This window comes from Lepidochelys kempii, chromosome 16, assembly GCF_965140265.1.
Source record: "Lepidochelys kempii isolate rLepKem1 chromosome 16, rLepKem1.hap2, whole genome shotgun sequence".
In the NCBI taxonomy this organism is placed as follows: domain Eukaryota; kingdom Metazoa; phylum Chordata; order Testudines; family Cheloniidae; genus Lepidochelys; species Lepidochelys kempii.
The window spans coordinates 20,639,337-20,658,599 of NC_133271.1; the positions used below are offsets into that span (position 1 = coordinate 20,639,337).

The 19,263-nt window shown below is 52.4% G+C and overlaps 1 protein-coding gene across 1 annotated transcript in view; it reads right to left on the reverse strand.

The window, feature by feature from the left end:
• Positions 1-19,263, reverse strand: part of SARDH (sarcosine dehydrogenase) — a 100,206-nt gene that overhangs the window by 41,776 nt on the left and 39,167 nt on the right. Inside the window, exons 12-17 of the mRNA XM_073314286.1 lie at positions 18,724-18,807; positions 18,186-18,299; positions 16,821-16,959; positions 15,468-15,581; positions 8,242-8,389; positions 2,671-2,764 (exon numbers count right to left, since the gene is read on the reverse strand). Coding sequence (XP_073170387.1) covers positions 2,671-2,764; positions 8,242-8,389; positions 15,468-15,581; positions 16,821-16,959; positions 18,186-18,299; positions 18,724-18,807 — 693 coding nt within the window. The remainder of the gene's footprint in view (positions 1-2,670; positions 2,765-8,241; positions 8,390-15,467; positions 15,582-16,820; positions 16,960-18,185; positions 18,300-18,723; positions 18,808-19,263) is intronic.

The following is a 19,263-nucleotide window of genomic DNA, read 5'->3' on the forward strand; positions in this document are numbered from 1 at the left end:
TGCAGGGTCCTGCACTTAGGACGGAAGAACCCAATGCACAGCTGCAGACTAGGGACCGAATGGCTAGGCAGCAGTTCTGTGGAAAAGGACCTAGGGGTGACAGTGGACGAGAAGCTGGATATGAGTCAGCAGTGTGCCCTTGTTGCCAAGAAGGCCAATGACATTTTGGGATGTATAAGTAGGGGCATAGCGAGCAGATCGAGGGACGTGATCGTTCCCCTCTATTCGACATTGGTGAGGCCTCATCTGGAGTACTGTGTCCAGTTTTGGGTACCACACTACAAGAAGGATGTGGATAAATTGGAGAGAGTCCAGCGAAGGGCAACAAAGATGATTAGGGGTCTGGAACACATGAGTTATGAGGAGAGGCTGAGGGAACTGGGATTGTTTAGTCTGCAGAAGAGAAGAATGAGGGGGGATTTGATAGCTGCTTTCAACTACCTGAGAGGTGGTTCCAGAGAGGATGGTTCTAGACTATTCTCAGTGGTAGAAGAGGACAGGAGAAGGAGTAATAGTCTCAAGTTGCAGTGGGGGAGGTTTAGGTTGGATATTAGGAAAAACTTTTTCACTAGGAGGGTGGTGAAACGCTGGAATGCGTTACCTAGGGAGGTGGTAGAATCTCCTTCCTTAGAAGTTTTTAAGGTCAGGCTTGACAAAGCCCTGGCTGGGATGATTTAATTGGGGATTGGTCCTGCTTTGAGCAGGGGGTTGGACTAGATCACCTCTTGAGGTCCCTTCCAACCCTGATATTCTATGATTAATGGTCTTCAAACTCCCTTTATCTTGTTACTGCGGGAGACTGTGGTTCCCCGTATTAAAGAAAAAGGGCTCTCGAGATTGGCCCTCCTGCTTTTCGATATCAGTACCCCAGGGCAGGAAGTAGCAGAGCCCAAGAGCTCAGTCTTCACTCCATTCCCAGTGCAATAGCCCAGAATTCCATCCCCCTTTGCTATCAAACGTCCCCCATGCTGCCCGGAAAGGGCGTGGTGCCACCCAAGCCAAAGCCAGCTGGGTCAGCCGCATCGGAAAGTCGTCACCCTCTGACGAGGCAGCACCCTGGTGAAATGAGCTAGTTCAGGTCAACATCGCTACCAATGCTGCCATGCCACCCCCACCCTCTCCCCCACATGCTGAGCAGCTTCAGCAGAGGCCAAGGACTAGTGGGCCATGAAGACAGGATTTCCTTCTCCCACCTCCCACGGCAGGGCAGAGGCATGTGGCTGGGGCAGCGTGTACATGTCTCTGGCTGGGCTCTGTAGGTGCTGGGGGTCGGGGCACTTCTGCGGCCCCCGGACTGTCAATCCAGCACCTTCAGCAGGAAACACATTGACATGCACTCTCATTTTGTTTCCTCCGATCAGACTCTTTGGGGAGCAGTCTCTTCCCTTGATGTTTTAAACCAGGAAATGCACAGGGGCCGGCTGGACCTGGGATTGGCCCCAGGTACATGGGAATGAAGGACACACAGAGAATTGCATGATAAAGGAAATTTCAGCCTTCTTGAAAAATGTGGCAATGATCCCACATCACAGGCAAGTCCTCAGCAAGGCTGCCCGATGGGGGAGTGTCAGAAGGTCATGCCACATGAATGTTTGGGGAAGAGATGTCTGCAGAGATGCCAAGGAGCTGGGGATGGCAGGATTTTCACACACACAGCTCTTCCCTGCTGCTGTCTTCTTCTCTTTCCCATCCCTTGTTGGCCACTGACCCCTGTGCATCACTCAGCTCAGTTGAACCTGTCCAGAGTACAACCTGAAGAGACACCTTCCCTCTGCCACCCTGCAAGGGGTAATGCTTCTTCTAGCAGGAGACAGAGAGCATGGCCTCGGTCAGAGAGCAGGCTAGAGCAGTCTTAGCCCTGTTACTGGCCCCGTCCCTCCGGAGCACTGAAAGTCCCATAGGTGAGGCAGGATGGCATCTGACTGATCATCTCTGTCAGGGGCAGGTTTGGTTCCATTCAGAGGCTGCTGGGGCAGCTGCTTCAGGCCAGAATTGAGGGCTGCCAGTGGCTAGAGAGTGTTATCTTGCATGGTGTGGGTGGAACTACGTGGCGGGAGGAATCCCACTGCAGGACAGGCCTGCCAGCCAGAGGAAGCAGGAGCCCAGAGCACTCCAGGAGCCCATCATGAGGGCATGCTGTCTCCATTTGCCCATATGTAACAGCACGTGGCAGGCAGGGTGGATTAGTAGAATTTAAGGCCAGACGGAACTACCAAATCACCTAGCCCCCGCTTGCTAGTGGTGTAGAACTCTATATCCTGGCCCAGGTGACACTAGAGATCTCACACCTTCACCTCCCAACATCCTGATCCCCATCTTAGCTTCCTCCCCCTTACACACACGTACCACACACCTGGTTCCCGGGGCTGCTGGTCTGGGAGTCCCGGCTTCCCAGACCTGCACTGAGGTGGGTATACGCCTGCACTAATGTGGGGGTGGGAGTTACTTCGAGCATCAGCCTTTGTTTGTACAGCATTCTGATCTAGGAGGTCCTGCTCATGGGGCTGGGGCCGTGCGAGAGGCTCAGCCAATCAAAATGCTTTGTTGCCTTCATGTGAAAGTCCCTAGACACACACGGGAGTGCCACCCAAGCAAAAACTCTTGGGGCAGAACCTTCCTCATGCAAAGCGGTGGAAGGAGGAAGTGTTAGCCTAGGGCTTGGGCTCCTACCGTGCATCCTGCTGCCTTCACCAGCTTGTGGGAGGAGAAGGGGAAGGCCTCGTTGCTGAGATCGGTGTCGAGAACCTCCTGAAGGACCATACGGCTGCAGGGAAAGAGCAGAAAATCCTGGTGAGAAGGATGCTACAACTAGGGGCCAGCAAGTCACTAGCTCACGCACTACACCCACCGTGCAAGCTCACATGGAAAGTTCTGCTTCTGGCATGGCCTGAAAGGGCAGCTGGCTGTCTGCTTGGGAAGGACAATCTGCCCTATTTCTCCCCCGGCCTTCTTCTCACCTCTGTTCTGTAGCCCTCTCTAGGTTCTGTGGGAAAGGCACACCGCTGACGGCGTAGGGCTGCTATTTACAGCCAGTGTCTTATTGCTTATGACCTGCTCCTTCTCCTCATCACAACTCCAAGGGGACCAGAAAAATGAAACCCACTAATATCCTTTTCACTCATGCTCCATGGTGGTGTGTATGCTGGGAGAGAGCTCAGTGTCAATGAGCGTAAGTAGAAAATGCATATTTCTATATCCTTGTGGTCAGGGCATGGGGCTAGGATGCAGAGGAGCTAGGTTCTACTCTGGCTTCCACCACAGACTCCTTTAGTGACCTTGGGTCAGTCACGTAGTCTCTCTGTGCCTCAGTTCCTGCTCTGTACAATGGGGACAATAGCACTGCCCTGGCTCACAGGGGTGTTGCGAGGATAAATTCAATGACTTTGGTGAGTTGTTCAGATACTGCAGTGATAGGGGCCAGATAAGGACTTAGGGAGATGGAAAAGTTTATTAGAGAAGGGGTATGGGGTTCAAGTCTCCTGGGGTTCTATTCTCAGCTCTGACACTGACTCGCTGTGTGACCACAGGCCTGTCACTTCACCTCGCTGCTTACCCATCCGTACAATGGTTCCCTGTCTCATAGCGGCGGGGTAACTTGTGAGACATACCCAACCAGGCTCTGAGATCCCGGGATGAAAGATGCCAGACAGGGGCAAAGTACTGCTAATGCCTGAGGCAGTTTCCCAGTGCGCGTCCCTCCCTAAACAGATTCCCTCCGTGCTCCCGCACAGCTGCAGCTTTGGAATCCAAGGCCCCCCAGCCTCCCTTGCTGTCCTTTGGGCTGCAGAGGTGCCAACGATTGCCAGGAGCTGAAATTCCTCCCAGTTTGTGGCTTTTCTCTGCCCAGACTGTGGCTGTGAAGAGGCCTGCCAGTAAGTGACTCCCCGTGAGTACCGCTCTCCATGGCCAGGGAGCCCCATGTGTTGCGACAGCCCCTGGGACACAAGCATCCACTTCCCTCTCCTTTACGTAACTCTCCCTGGGGGAGCCCTGGGATGAGCTTGCTTTTGCCCAGTAAATGCAGCATCGTCTTGAGCTAGGCAGGCTCCTCGTCGCACCCTGTCAGGCTGATGCACCGACAGCGCTTGACCCGGGCGCCAGGAGCTGATATTTAAACAAGGCTTCCACCAATCCCATCCCAGCTCCACGGAGGGCTGCAGGGAAAAGAAAGAGCTTCTCCTCCTCCAGGCTGTCACAACCCACCCCACCCTCACCTCAGAGGAACATGTGCTCCAGGAGAGGGAGGACAGGGGCCGGAGAGCACTGACTGACACCAAAAGCTAACTCAACCCATATCTCTGCCCGCATCATGATGGCACTCCTCCAACCCCAAGGGCTAATTTATTAACTGAGACTGGTTACAAGATGTCCTACTGGCGAGGTCAGTCCGTAGAATACTCTCCCCACCAGTCCGTAGACCCATTGCATGGGAATTTTAGAAGCAAGCTTGGCAATGTGCCAGAGGGGACAAATCTTGTCTCAGCAGCTGGGTAGTCTGGATAAAATCGAATTATCCACACTAGGTTCAGGTCAGAAGGGCCCATTAGACCATCTAGTCTGACCTCCTGCACAACACAGGCCAGGGGATTTCACCAGCGATTCCTACGCCAGGCCCATAGGTCTTGCCCTTCTCCTTCTCCAGGATGGCTTTGGCAGGGGGAGGCGACTCATGCTCAGATCTGAACTTAGTGCCATTAAGACTGGGCACTGCTTCCCCGTTTCTCACCTCCTCCCCCACAGGCCTGGAGGGTTCAGCGATGAAAGCCGAGCTCAACCCAAAGCGGTGAGGGCGTTTCATTTCTGTTTGAAACATGCAGCCCAGCAGAAGATCCCCATGAGGGTCCCGGGCCTACAAACACTTCCTAGGGCGTGTGGTGCTCGCTGGCACAAGTGAGCCCCTGGAGGCCACTGGCAGCGCAGGCAGCTGATAGGGACCCACAGCGGTTGGACTGCCCCTATTATATCATTTCTGCTGGAGGGAAGTGGGGGGAGGAAGGGGCATGACCTCGAAGATATTCTCATAATCCGAGGCTTGGCTACAGAACAGCTCTTCCCAGCACGGCACTGGCCACGCCACTGAACTCTGCAGAGAGGAATAAACGCACTCCCAGCATTGTGGAGGCTTTTCCTTCATTATCCTCTCCTCACTGCCTTTCACTTTCAGGAGCCCCGGTGGCTGGGTACGTGTCAGCCACTTCCAAGCCTTGAACTGGTTTCTAATGAGCGTTGGCTTGTCCCATATGACAGAGACAAATGTAAGGGCGGCTGTGACTTGCCGCTGTCTAATGCATATTTACAGCCCCGCCCACGCTCTTCAGGGCCTGCCGCTGTCTCCCCGGCTCCCGTCACCCCTCTGGGCTGTGTTACACTAAAACCTGCCTTCCTGGCACGATAAATAGGTCAGCCACTCCGGAATGGGGAGCCAAAACTACTTGTGGGTCAATAAATACATACAATTGTCCAGATTCTGATCCCAACGGGTAGGTCTACAGAGGGATAAAAGACCCGCAGCATGGCCGTGGGCGGCCCGGGTCAGCTGACTCAGGCTTGCGAGGCTCAGGCTGCAGGGCTAAAAATTGAGGCCATTCAGGCTTGCGCTCCAGGCCAAGCTCTGGGACCCTCCCCAAATGCAGGGACCCAGAGCTCAGGCTCCAGCCCCAGCCTGGAGGTCTGCACAGCTATATTTCAGTCTGGAGCTGTGCTGGACCGAGTCACGTGACCTCGGCCAGCGGTGGGTTTTTTATCCCTGTGTAGACATACTCAATGACCTGAGCAAACGTGCAGAGGGGAGCCAAAGGAGTTCCTCCCAGGGCACATCGATGCTTACGGCAGTGTGTAGCATACGGGCACTGCACGCCCAGCGAGTGTGGGTATCAACGGCAGTGTAGACAGTGAGGCATGGCTCAGGTGCGTAGTGTGTCCTACACGCCAGAACCTCCCGAGTATGAACCCTACATGGCTCTCCACAGGCCCAAGTGGTGCCCCTCATGTCTACACAGTTATTTTTAGCAGCATAGCGTCCCGCTGCCTCAACCTTCCACCACAGCGTGAAGCTTCACGCCACAGCGACGAGGGTGGACGCAGCCCTGCCTTTCCCAGTGGCACATAACGACACATGTAGGGCCTGTACCCGACACGCCGCCGTAAGTGTAGACGTTTGCACCAACGTCGCTGGGAACAGACTGGCCCTTGATTTCAATGCCAGTAAAACAGCCGGGGCCCCGAACGCCTGCGAATGAGGGCAAGGAAAAACTCCCACGTCCTCCACTCAGGAGGGCCCGGGGTGTGGCAGCAGTGGCACTGGGTGTAATTAACAGAGCCCAGCTAACGACGCCAAATCAGCCAGGCTCCCCGGCCCATGGTTCACTGTGGGACCTCCCTCCTGCAGGCTGCTGTGGGGAAGGAGGCTGATTCTCACAGACCGCATTTCAGGAACGGGGCAGTGGGCACACGTCTGTATTCCTGTTCCTGGAAGGGGGGACGCTAGATAGAGGTGTCCTATTGCCCTGTTAAACAAGAGGGGGTGGGGATGTGGTGCAGCTACAAATGAGAGCGGCTCAGTCCGGAGCAGACTCCCTGGGAGTAGGGGGGCCCCCCACACAGAGCCCTCACTCAGTAGGAAGCAGTTTGTGTGGCTCACCTCAGGCGCTGGACACAGCATGCTAGGAAATGGGGCACTGAGCACTCTGCCGGAGCTAGCCCTGGCGACTGACAGGCCAGAGAGCACTGGTGAGGTGTAGCTTGGAAGCCAAATAAGGAGGGGGAGTAAGAAGACAGGAGGCCTGCCTGCCTGCCCCAGGTGGGCATTTCTAATGCCAGATCCTGACAAAGGACCCAACAGCTGTAACGATCAGACTCCACAGTCAGTCCCATGACTTCCTCAGGGCTACTCGTGCAGTATGGTGCAATGCTCACCATGAGCGAGAGGGATGAGACGGACCATGGGGCTGATCCGCTATGGCAATTCCTCTGTTCCTAAGTAAGGGTAACCCACCAGGGCCCACAGAGACCGATGTATGTAAGAGCGCACAGGATCCACACCCTGGGAAGGAGTGTCTTCCTCTCCTCCTCCTTCTCACATGTCCCACTGACTCTAGAATGTGCAAGTGAGCTCCACCGTGCAGCTAGGCTGGGGGTGGGGAGAGGGGGAAGCGGCACTGATCAAATTCGGGACATGGTAGCGTGGAGAGTAGGGGAAAGCAGGGAATGGGACTGGAAAGAAACCACCGTCCATGGAGCTGGGAATCCTAGCTGCCCGGGAAACCACCTCTTTGGGCGACCCTGGGGTAGGTTTAGTTTTAAACACCGTTGTGCTCCTAGCTGGAGGGTGAATGGGAGGCACAGAACCCCGGCTGAGCAGGCCCAGTGCAAAGGGTCAGGGCTTGTGGGGCAGAGCATGCGCCGAGCAGCGCAGAAGAAAGGTCTAAATATTTGATGCTTTATGACATGGCTTAGCAGTACCAGTAGCACAGAGGAGATGGGTGACGAGAGGAGAGGCAGGTGCCTGGAGAGACCTGATGAGATCTTTCCACTCCAGCACCGGGCAATGCACTGGCTCAGGTGCTCAGACAGGACTCCAGCAGGTGGGGCAGGCAGCATGCTGGGCTTCCTCCCCTCTCCTCCTCGGAAGGGGTCATTTCACTTTGCCCCTCCTGCACCCTAGCACAGCTAGGGAGGGGTCCCAGCACACACAGGCATGCGCCACTTACCGTGTCCCCCAGTTTGCTGTGGGATGGATTGTGCCAGGCGCTGCATGGGCGCACAAGGAGCAGGAGGAGACAGCCCCGCTGTGCAGGGGCTGGGAATAGCCCCAGTGTGAGCCCCCTGCTAGCCACCCAGGCCCCACCCCCACATACTACAGACTGCAGAGTACACGGGAAGCCCACCCTGCAGCCACTGAAAAGGGCTTGGAGCTGTCCTAGAAAAGGTGCTGGCCCAGTCAGGGTCCTGCTGCAGCGAGCTCCCCGTCATTTCTCAGTGCAGGCCACAATCCAGCCCAATATCATTCGCCCTTCTCATCCTGTCTTAGGGTAAGACAAGGCCCCTTTCTCTGCATGCCACTTGGCTCCCCAGAGCCTTCCCTGGGGTTTAGGCAATCAGGATTACAAGGCATCAGTGCAGCCGCCTTTCACCTCCAGACCCCTGGCTTCGGTCACAAGTGGTGAGGAATTTGGACAGTGTTCAATTCAGTGCCAGTGAAACAGGGGGCCCTGGTCTCTTCTCCAGCCTCTCGGGGCTTACCTTGCCGGCCCCTGGATGCTGATCATTCCCAGCTCCTCGGAGCAGTCGACCAGCTTGCACTGCAACCTCATGTCCTGCAGCACCGTGGTGATGTGCGACCAGTTGTGCTGTGCAACAGCTCCACCAACAGCCAGGTAATAGCCATCCCCTGCAAGGAACACCGCCAGCTACTGAGCCGTGCAGACTCCACACGCAGGCACGGGGATCAGCTAAGCTCAACACTCAGCTTGGCCAAGCGCTCCAGAGGCCAGATGCTTCTCGGAGCTGCTTGTGTCTGCCAAACTGGGCTGGGAGCCTCCCACAAAGGGGCAAACCCTGCAGTCCTTACTCGGGCAAAACTCCCCTTGAAGCCAGTGGGCTCGATCCTGCAAGCAGCTAAACATAAGAACTCAAGAATGGCCCTACTGGGTCAGACCAAAGGTCCATCTAGCCCAGTATCTTGTCTACCGACAGTGGCCAATGCCAGGTGCCCCAGAGGGAATGAACAGAACAGGTCATCATCAAGTGATCTGTCCCGTCGCCCATCCCAGCTTCTGGCAATCAGAGGCTAGTGTTTGTTGGCTATTGCAGCATCAAACTTGGGCCTCATTTTGTTCGTCAGTGTACCCAATTATTGTAATGATGATGGTTTTATAGTACACACGAGGGCACCCTCGATTCAAATTTAAGTCAGTGAGAGTTGAGGGCTCTGAAGCACCTGCTGGGATCAAGCCCAGCAGGAGTTTTTCATCAGTAAGGCCGGGGTGAGGTCTGAGAAAGTTGAGGGCCAGAGGATCTCCAGGATCTTTCCTTTGTTCATCACTTCTGCTTTCTGCAGCACCAGAAAGGGTAGATCAACCAGCAAAACAGAACAACAACAATAATCAAACCTGATACTAAGTTGAAGTTTTGGACAAAGCTTTGGATTAGCTCCTTTTCCTCACCCTTTTAATGGTCTGACTTCACCCAATGGAGATAGACCCTGGACCTGATTGTCTCACCTCGTCCCATCTAGTTGCAGTCATACACACACTTTGCCCAGGTGTGAAAGCCTGACACGTGGTGCAGGTTGGGGAGAACCAGAAAATACCAAATACAAAATCTGCCTTCCATTCAGCTCCAAAAGCCCCCCACCTCCCTGTGGGGGGAAGGGTTACTACTCTGGTGTTCTGCAAGTCGCTCTAAGAGCTAGTGTCCAAGGGTAGCATGATGCAAGCACGCAGTGCCTCTGACCCTAACCTCCGGGATGTCTGCACAGCAATTAAATGCCCGTGGCTGGCCCGGGTCAGCCGACTCACAGGGCTTGGGCTGTAAAATGGCTTTGTAGGCATTGGGTCTGGAGCCTAAACTCTGGGAAGCCATGAGTGGGGAGGGTCCCAGAACTTGGGCTCCCGCCCGAGCCAGAACGTCCCCACAGCCCAACCCCCCTGAGCCTGAGCCTGCTGATCTAGGCCAACCACGGCCGTGCCATGGGGCTTTTATTCCAGTGCAGATGTACCCTCAGCTACAGTGCTGTTTTCCTATGCAGACAGCTTCCTTGGCTTGGCTTAGGGGCACTATTATCTCCCCAATTGATCTTTTCTTTCTACAGTTGATCTTCAGAGTTCTCAGAGTACCAGGTACCAGCCATGCAATCCTTCAGCATGTGGCACTCCCATTCAATTCAACCGGGATTCTGTACCCAAGAGCTTATTGGGTAATTCCAAGCGGCAAGAGTTTTTGTCAAGGACCCTTGAAACAGCAAAATCTTCCTCTGAGGACCCTGGGAGCTGCCATGTTTTCACCCAGTTTGCCCTACTATAAGATGTAATATTCCACCCGACACCGAGATGTTCAGCGAGCGAGAAGTGCAAGGCAGAGCAGCCTACAGTTACCCCGGGTACATGCTCACACCCCGGTTCCTGACATCCCCTACACCAGATACATGGAGAGAGCGACAAATTGCCTTGTCTTCGCACGCGTGTTTTCCACAGACAGTGACAGTGCTGGCTGTGTGCACGCAGTGGAAATGTAGCTGCATAGGTCCCCTGCGCTTTGTACCTTCAATCCAAAGGGATGCAAAGAGGGCAGGAACTGAAAGCTGCCTCTGGAAAAACTCAGCAAAACCATACTGTGATCAAACTCCCTAGGACAGCGAGGCGGGGTGTTGCCACAGTGCATTTCCCAATGCCTTTCACTAACAAGGTCAGCTCCCAGACTGCTGCGCTGGGCATCACAAAATGCGGAAGAGATGGCCAGCCCTCTGTGGAGATAGAGGCGGTTAGGGACTATTTAGAAAAGCTGGACGTGCACAAGTCCATGGGGCCGGACGAGTTGCATCCGAGAGTGCTGAAGGAATTGGCGGCTGTGATTGCAGAGCCACTGGCCATTATCTTTGAAAACTCGTGGCGAACCGGGGAAGTCCCGGATGACTGGAAAAAGGCTAATGTAGTGCCAATCTTTAAAAAAGGGAAGAAGGAAGATCCTGGGAACTACAGGCCAGTCAGCCTCACCTCAGTCCCTGGAAAAATCATGGAGCAGGTCCTCAAAGAATCAATCCTGAAGCACTTGCATGAGAGGAAAGTGATCAGGAACAGCCAGCATGGATTCACCAAGGGAAGGTCATGCCTGACTAATCTAATCGCCTTTTATGATGAGATTACTGGTTCTGTGGATGAAGGGAAAGCAGTGGATGTATTGTTTCTTGACTTTAGCAAAGCTTTTGACACGGTCTCCCATAGTATTCTTGTCAGCAAGTTAAGGAAGTATGGGCTGGATGAATGCACTATAAGGTGGGTAGAAAGCTGGCTAAATTGTCGGGCTCAACGGGTAGTGATCAATGGCTCCATGTCTAGTTGGCAGCCGGTATTGAGTGGAGTGCCCCAAGGGTCGGTCCTGGGGCCGGTTTTATTCAATATCTTCATAAATGATCTGGAGGATGGTGTGGATTGCACTCTCAGCAAATTTGCGGATGATACTAAACTGGGAGGAGTGGTAGATACGCTGGAGGGGAGGGATAGGATACAGAAGGACCTAGACCAATTGGAAGATTGGGCCAAAAGGAATCTGATGAAGTTCAATAAGGATAAGTGCAGGGTCCTGCACTTAGGACGGAAGAACCCAATGCACAGCTACAGACTAGGGACCGAAGGGCTAGGCAGCAGTTCTGCAGAAAAGGACCTAGGGGTGACAGTGGACGAGAAGCTGGATATGAGTCAGCAGTGTGCCCTTGTTGCCAAGAAGGCCAATGGCATTTTGGGATGTATAAGTAGGGGCATAGCGAGCAGATCGAGGGACGTGATCGTCCCCCTCTATTCGACATTGGTGAGGCCTCATCTGGAGTACTGTGTCCAGTTTTGGGCCCCACACTTCAAGAAGGATGTGGATAAATTGGAGAGAGTCCAGCGAAGGGCAACAAAAATGATTAGGGGACTGGAACACATGACTTATGAGGAGAGGCTGAGGGAGCTGGGATTGTTTAGCCTGCAGAAGAGAAGAATGAGGGGGGATTTGATAGCTGCTTTCAACTACCTGAAAGGGGGTTCCAAAGAGGATGGCTCTATACTGTTCTCAATGGTAGCAGATGACAGAACGAGGAGTAATGGTCTCAAGTGCAGTGGGGGAGGTTTAGATTGGATATTAGGAAAAACTTTTTCACTAAGAGGGTGGTGAAACACTGGAATGCGTTACCTAGGGAGGTGGTAGAATCTCCTTCCTTAGAGGTTTTTAAGGTCAGGCTTGACAAAGCCCTGGCTGGGATGATTTAACTGGGAATTGGTCCTGCTTTGAGCAGGGGGTTGGACTAGATGACCTTCTGGGGTCCCTTCCAACCCTGATATTCTATGATTCTATGATTCTATGATTTCCCAGTCCTATTGCATGACCTTCACTTCTGGGAGATCACTAGAAAGGTCCAGATGGAAAAGGCAATCCTCAGTCAGGGTCACATCCTCAGCTGGAGTAAACTGACTAAGTCCATGGAATGATGCTGATTTACATCAGCTGAAGATCTGGCCTGTCAGCCTGGTTTCCATCACAAGATTTTGCCAGCACAGCAATGTCAGCTAGGAGTGTGAAAAAAAATAAATACATCACACCCACAATCTGAGACAGCTCTGCCGCCAAAACTCCCTGGTGTAGACACAACTCAGCCAGTGGAAAAGTGTTTCTGTCAGCAGAGCTAATGCTGTTCAGGGCGGTGGTGCAGACAGAACTCCTCCTATCAGCTTACACTGCATCTCTCTTGGGGGCTCTGCTGACACAGCTATCCGGCTGTAGTGTAGACAAGCACGCACACACGGCTTCTCTGGCGTAGCTATACCAGCCCAGGCTCTGTAGTACAAGCCCTCTGCGTATAAGGTCATGGAAATGGTACTGAAAATTCTTACAGAGATACAGGCCTGGTTCTCCAGGGCCCTGCATTCGGTGCAGTATTTACGCCAGCGTAAGTGGGTATAAAATGCTACCAGAACAGAATGGTTGTGTTCTATACCCATCAATAGCCGCACAGGGCGCTGGTCCAACAGAGGCTCAAGCTCACATTCTCCGGGCTTCCTTCCGCACGGCCTTGGGCCTCGTGGGGCACTTGGATTCAGAGGGATGTGCCAGCTGACTGACCAGCATGAAGCAGGGACAATTTCTATGCTGATGGTGGGAGGGGAAATAAGAATGGTGGGGAAGGGGAGCTAAAAGAATTTCCCCATTCATTGCTGAGCAATTCCCCCTGACACCACGCCAGGGTTACAAGGTTAATGAGGCCAAGGAGTCAGTTGGGGCTGTTCCATAGGGCATGGGGATTATGCCATGGTCAACGTTTCTGCTGCATTCGTGGTAGTGGGAAATTGCACTTAGTCGGCAATACCGAGGGGGGAAATGCCCAACTCAGAGAAGGGATTTGGGACCTGATTAATGCTCCATAATCAATCCTGCCTCTACCGCTCTGCACACCAGTAATCTGTCATAACGCTAATAAGTGCAGCCACCTACAGTAATTGAAAAATAGATCTGCTTTTATTAAACTCCTCCATCACCTATCAAACACAGCAGCTCCCCGAGCGGCTTCCCTCCCTTCTTCAGGGGTGTGAGTGTCTGTGTTCAGTGCACCTCAAAGGGAGAGAGGAACAGCACCTGCTGGAGCCAGGTAAAGTGCGGGCAGGGGTTGTGTAGACGTTCTCCCTGCGAGCTCGGCAGACATCCCCTCCACCCCGCCTATAACGCTGCCATTGCACCTCGCTCACGACCTGCAGGGCCCCCCAGCTATTCTAGTCCCAGGCTTCTCCTAGGCCAAGCGAGCCCCACTATGTGGTGGGGTTTATGAGGAGGAGAAATGGGCTGTGACCCACCACCTTGTTTTCACGCAGGACCGAAGTCCAAGCTCTCCTTTTCCGGTGTGCGTGCCACCCCAAGGAGTGTCTGGTCTTCTGCTGAAGCAGCAGGATCATTACAAACAGACACCCGGGATTCTGAGGCAAAGCCATTTGGCAGAGCCATTGTAGACGAGCAAGATGCCATCCGCCACGCAGCAGCCTCCTAATTCCATTTCGCACCCCGCCTCCCACCCACCCAGGCTAATTGCTCTGCTCCCTTCTAATTCCCCTTTATTGCAGCAGAGAAGGACTGCAGGAGAGGTCGCCCTTGCTTGAGAGCCATTCAGAGCAGCAGCCTCCCAACGAAACCCAATAATGCCAATAAGCACCTGCTTGGTTTACAAGTGCCGGGGGGGAAAAGGGAGGGCTAATCCGGTTACACCAATTGATAGATGAAGAGGATGGGGGGAAGAAAAGCCAGGTGGCTAGTATTAAGTAATGCAATCACCCTCCGAATGCTCGCCAATAGAAACAAGATTCCCTTTCAGCTGTCGTGGAAATCGAAGAGATGCTGTCACCGTTGGCAGGCCTCAAACTGAACCTGCAGCGCCTCTTCCCCTTGTAATGCTGATATAAATCGACTGGCTTCCACGGGGGCGGGTCGCAGTACTGTCATGCTCCCGGCTCCTCAGCAAGCTGGCCCACCAGCCACATGCAGGATCTGGGGGCTCCCCCTACAGTACCCCACAAACCCATCCCACCACCATCCACGTGGCTTGCACTGAAGAACCGGATGAGGCTGATTCAAGTCTTTGCTGATGGAGCCAGCTTGTGAAGGATAAGCTCAGCGTTCATGGAAAACAGAAGACCAGGCCTGATTCTGGGCTGCGGCCAAGCCAAACTCAGTGCAGCCAGGATGGAGGGTAAGGTGGCTGCTCACAAACTCCATGGCTCTTGTACACTGGTGGTGGAGAGGTACCAGAACAGCCCTGATATAAACTAGAGCAGCCCCAGGGCTGCTCTGACTCATGCTGCCTGCAGTGCTTCCCCTGGTGGAGCCAACTAGCACCACAGAGTAGCTAGAGGACAGTGAGCTTCCCCTCTTTTCCTGTCCCCCTCCACCGTTCTCCCAGCATTCATCTTGCACTGGGGCTGCCAGATGAGGTGGCATAGGGCTGTTCTAGCCCCAGGGAAGACTCCTCTTTATGCTGTGGTATTCCCCAGCAGGGAAAGCTGCTGTCTTTGTGACCCTTTATGGCCTCAGACCTGGCATCCAGGGGCTGCCGGAGGGCACAGAATCCAGGCCCTTGTGAAGAGCCATTAGAACATCAGGCCAGCATGACCCCTGGGAATGTCTGCCATGCAGTGGACACAAGCCCCTTGTTGGAAGGTTGCCAGCACACCCCTAGTCTCCCCATTGCCCTGTTGTGTCCCGGCCTGACACGGGTTGTGGCCTGCAGCCTGATGCATTTATGACTTTCACGGGCCTGCAGCCAGCCTGGGGGACTCAGGCCTTGGTCAAGCATTTCAGGAAGGGCAGGAAATCCAGCCCCGTTGTCTAGGTGGGTGGGTGGAGGTTGACTGAAAGCTGGGCCCAGCAACAAAGTGAGAGCAATGCAGCAAAACACCTAGGGGCAGGTCCACAGCTGGTGTCAATTATTATAGACTTCAAAGGAGTGAGGACCGTTTACACCATTGACACCAACAGAGCTATGAGAATTTACAGCAGTGAGGATGTGCCCCTTAGAGGCGGATGTGCCAGCTACTTAACAGAGCACAGCAACGCTGCACAAGAGTTTGGGACAGGAAGTGAAGGGGAACGCTAAATTGTACATGAAGCTGCACGGGGAATTTTAACTAAGCTGAAAGTGCCCATCAGCCCCTAATATTTACCAAGGGAACTTTTATGTCGACGGCAAGCAAGGGATTATTTCTCTGCTTTTAAATGCTTGATGTTTTTACCTTCAAATGCTGGGGTCAGTGAAGAGACCTGGGTCCCAGGGCTGATTTGACTGACGGTCAGATCGCTCTCAATGCCACCATGTTTGTTTAACATGCACGTGTAAACGGTCAGTCCTAGAACCAGGAGGAGAGACACGCACTGGGGATCAAAACCTTCCAAGGGCATTTTCACAAATGCCATGTTTGAAAAATACAAAAATCTAACCAGGCATTGGAATCCTTCTAATCACTAATCCATCCCCATGCAGCCCCTGACTGTGTCGCATCATTTAAGCTCACTTAGACCTCCCCCTCCCCACTCTACAGTTGATCTTGATAGGCAGCCCTCTCCATTATTCAGGAGTTAGGCCTCCCATGAGCAGAGACAGCTAATCACATTGAATTGCATGAAGAAGACAAAAGGGGACCAGAAAGGAGACCTCAGCAACTCAACTTTCCCTTGTGGTGTAGGCTGGGATTTGAAGCCATCTCTCTGGAAATGAAAAGGTTAATGAGCTAATTCACAGCCCCTTCAACTACCAAAGAATCAGCCAAACAAGTGTAGGTGCAAGTCTAAAGCAAACCACGAACCCAGGTGGGAAACCACTAGAATCAAGACTTCCAAAGGAAAGCAAGGGCTTTGAAAGTTAGCAAATGGCATTAGCCTTTTAGGTCCAAATTAGAGAGTAAAAAGGAATGCACAAGTTAAGGGTCAGACCCTCAGCTGATTTAACTCAGCATAGCTCCCCCAAAGTCCACCTAGCCATGCCAATTTATGCCATCTGAGGATCTGGCCCTGAATCCATCAATTGGTCACCTTCAAAGGTGAACTGCATTTGAACAAAGAATTACAGCTGAATGAGGTTGATTTTCCTGTCTCATCAGTGCTGTCTGATTGACTTCAGGGGCCATCCCCAGTTTACACAGGGGCAAGAGAGGACGGATTCAATCCCAAATGCATCATTCTTCCACTCAGATTATTAGCAAACTCCCCACTGACATCAGCCTATTTGTCCATTAGGTGTCACCACTGCTTATTCCACTGCATGCATTTGCCCAGCCGTGAATCTTAACTGGACTCCGAGGGTCAGATTCTAATCTTAACTGCACTTGATTCAGAAATCATGGGGTTTACACCAGTGTAAAGGAGATCTGAATACAGCCCTGGGAGAGGGCAGGGAAAACCTTCACACTCAGCTGCTTTCCAGCATTTTCAGTGAAAGAAATAATTTTGAAAATTGACAGTTCAGGTCAAACAATGTATGTCTTGATCAAAGATATAATTTTGCAGGGGGGTGTTTTTTGTACCAAGCTCAGCAGAAACATCAATAAAACTGGCACCTTGTAGCTGAAATAACAAGGTTGAAGCAGTACCTGGTGACTTGCTAACATCAGCAGTAAACAGCCAGTCGGCCGCCTTCCTTGCTTCAGGACCAACCAGGTAGAATTTGCCAAAATAAGACATGTCAAAGACAGCCAGCACATTTCTGCAGGTTAAGCATTCATTCTTGATCTAAAAATTAAAGCACACCCAGGTGAAACTAAGCCACCCTCTTCTTGCTCCACAAAGGGCGTCGTGAAGACAAATGAAAACCATTTATATAACGAGGCGGCAGAAACAAAACAAAAAAAGCGGGCATGTGACTCGTACCTGAGCTTCTGTAGCATTTTTAAATGTTCCTTTAAAAATAGATATTCAAATGGAGCATTCCTGATAACAACACAGTCCCACACACACGCTCGTACCCTGCTTCTTACATCAATAACTTGTCTTTTGAGTTGGTGTCATCTTGTCAAAGAATTCATCTCCCAATTGCACAGATTTTGATCACATTCTGAATAGGGGGATCGTAGTGTTACAACAATAACACACTACAGATTGAGGGAGGGCTCTCCACTTTAAGTACCTGTTTTGTGGAGCTTACAAACTTGCTAGGAAAAAAAAAGTCAAGTCCTTTCCATGCACGTTCTCAACCCAAAAGCAACTCTTTCATTTAGGAAAGTAACAATAAAATTCCATTTGGCCATTTGTTTATTCTGAGGTTCCAATCATGCAATGAAGGTGTTTTTCATGCTTCGAGGCATTTTTCAGTAAAGATGGGGAAAGCGGGGATAGGATTCAGTTTTTCCAAACCTCACCAGCTGGGTTTTGCAAAACTAACACGAGCAATAATGGTGTGGCTCCCGGTCTCATTTCTCTAACCCCACCCCAACTTACGTGGTACGTGCGTATGGTTTTAAGATCAATGGTTCTGCTCTCCTTCCGCAACGGGTTCTTCTCAAGACTCACCCTCCTGCTGCAGACTCATCTCTCAAAAAGGAAATGCAACGGGTGTGGTTGAAGAACGAGGGCTTAGACATAACCTGGTTGTAAGCGCCTTGAAAGTCATGCACTGGGCACATTGGCCCAAAACAACATTCCGCTCCATTTTCACAATGCACCGAGCTGTAGAAATTCACCCCCTTTGCCCACCATAACGCCCAGCTACTCCTGAATCCAGGGGACTGGAGTGAATTCAAGCCTGAACAATTCTGATGTTTATTAAGCATTTACTACAGCTCTGCAGTTATCCTTGGTCCCTGGCCAAAGTTAGAGTCAGACAGTTAGAGTCCCTCTTCCCAATGCCTTACAGCCCCACAAGACCACAGCAAGCAGCTTAGTTTGTTCCCCACGATAGAATTATAGAGCAGAATGGTCCAGAGAAGGAGCCCATTGACTAGCAAGCATTTTCTACTCACAATGTTGTGATGAGGTGGGAAATCAAAGGTGTATTCATCCCCTAGCAGCTGGTTATAGAGGTAGGAGCCGTGGGGTTTTTGATGATAAGCACCATAGTAGTCGTAATCCAAAATCTGACAACAAAGAGGGGAGGAGAAAAGGACAATGGAGGAAATTAATCGACAGTGAAATATTAGGGAAAAGGCTGAGGGGGCGGGACCAGCAGGTGGGTTTGGGTTTGCAAACTATTCTGATGAGATTTCCGCCACGTTCAAACCACACCTGGAAACCAGCCCGTTTGCCGTGCTGGATCGGACTGCAGATGCAAGTTCCAATCCGACCAGCAGATTTCAGATGTTCTATCTTCCCCCACCCCTTCCTGAAATAGGAAAAGGTTCAGATTTGAGGTTCGGGTGTTGGAGCATTTCACGCACACGCACACGCACACACACACCAAACACGTCTCCTCGGGTCCCATCACAGGCCTTTGGATGCCATTTAACTGGTCTCCATGGCTTTACCCCATGGTTGTAGCATGAGAAACACTGCTATGCTTACCGGAGCTGTGCCCCGCGGATTAAACCAGCCAGGTCTCTCCCAGCCATGCCTCTCCTGGTACACACAGCCTTGCTGGAGGAGCTCCTATGGAAGTGGGGCATAAAAAGCTGTGTGTTAGAAACATCTGGGCATTGAACACCTAATTAAACCAGCCTCCTTCCGCAGGGTCACTTTCCATGCTGTATCCCTTGTAGCCCTGGCTACAGCTGAGCAGGGAATTTGTCAGGAAACCGGCTTTGGCTCCAGCCTTGGTGCGGGTTAGAGCAGCCTAAGGGGTGCTCTCTAACTAGCACCAGCTCAAAAATGGTTCTGTGTGCCGGCTGAGGATTGGTGGAGTACATTGCACTATGGTCACGCCCCCTGCTCACTCCTCTCTGCTCTGACACCTCTCTCCCTGCTCTGCACTGGGGCAGCAGAGAACGGGAGCCAGCTTTCTTAGCTCTACAGATGCTGAGGCCTGGGAAATCTCTAGCAGGGAACTAGGGGGAGGTTTCCACTCACTTTGCACCCTCAGAGCGGCCCAAAAGGAGCAGCACAGGA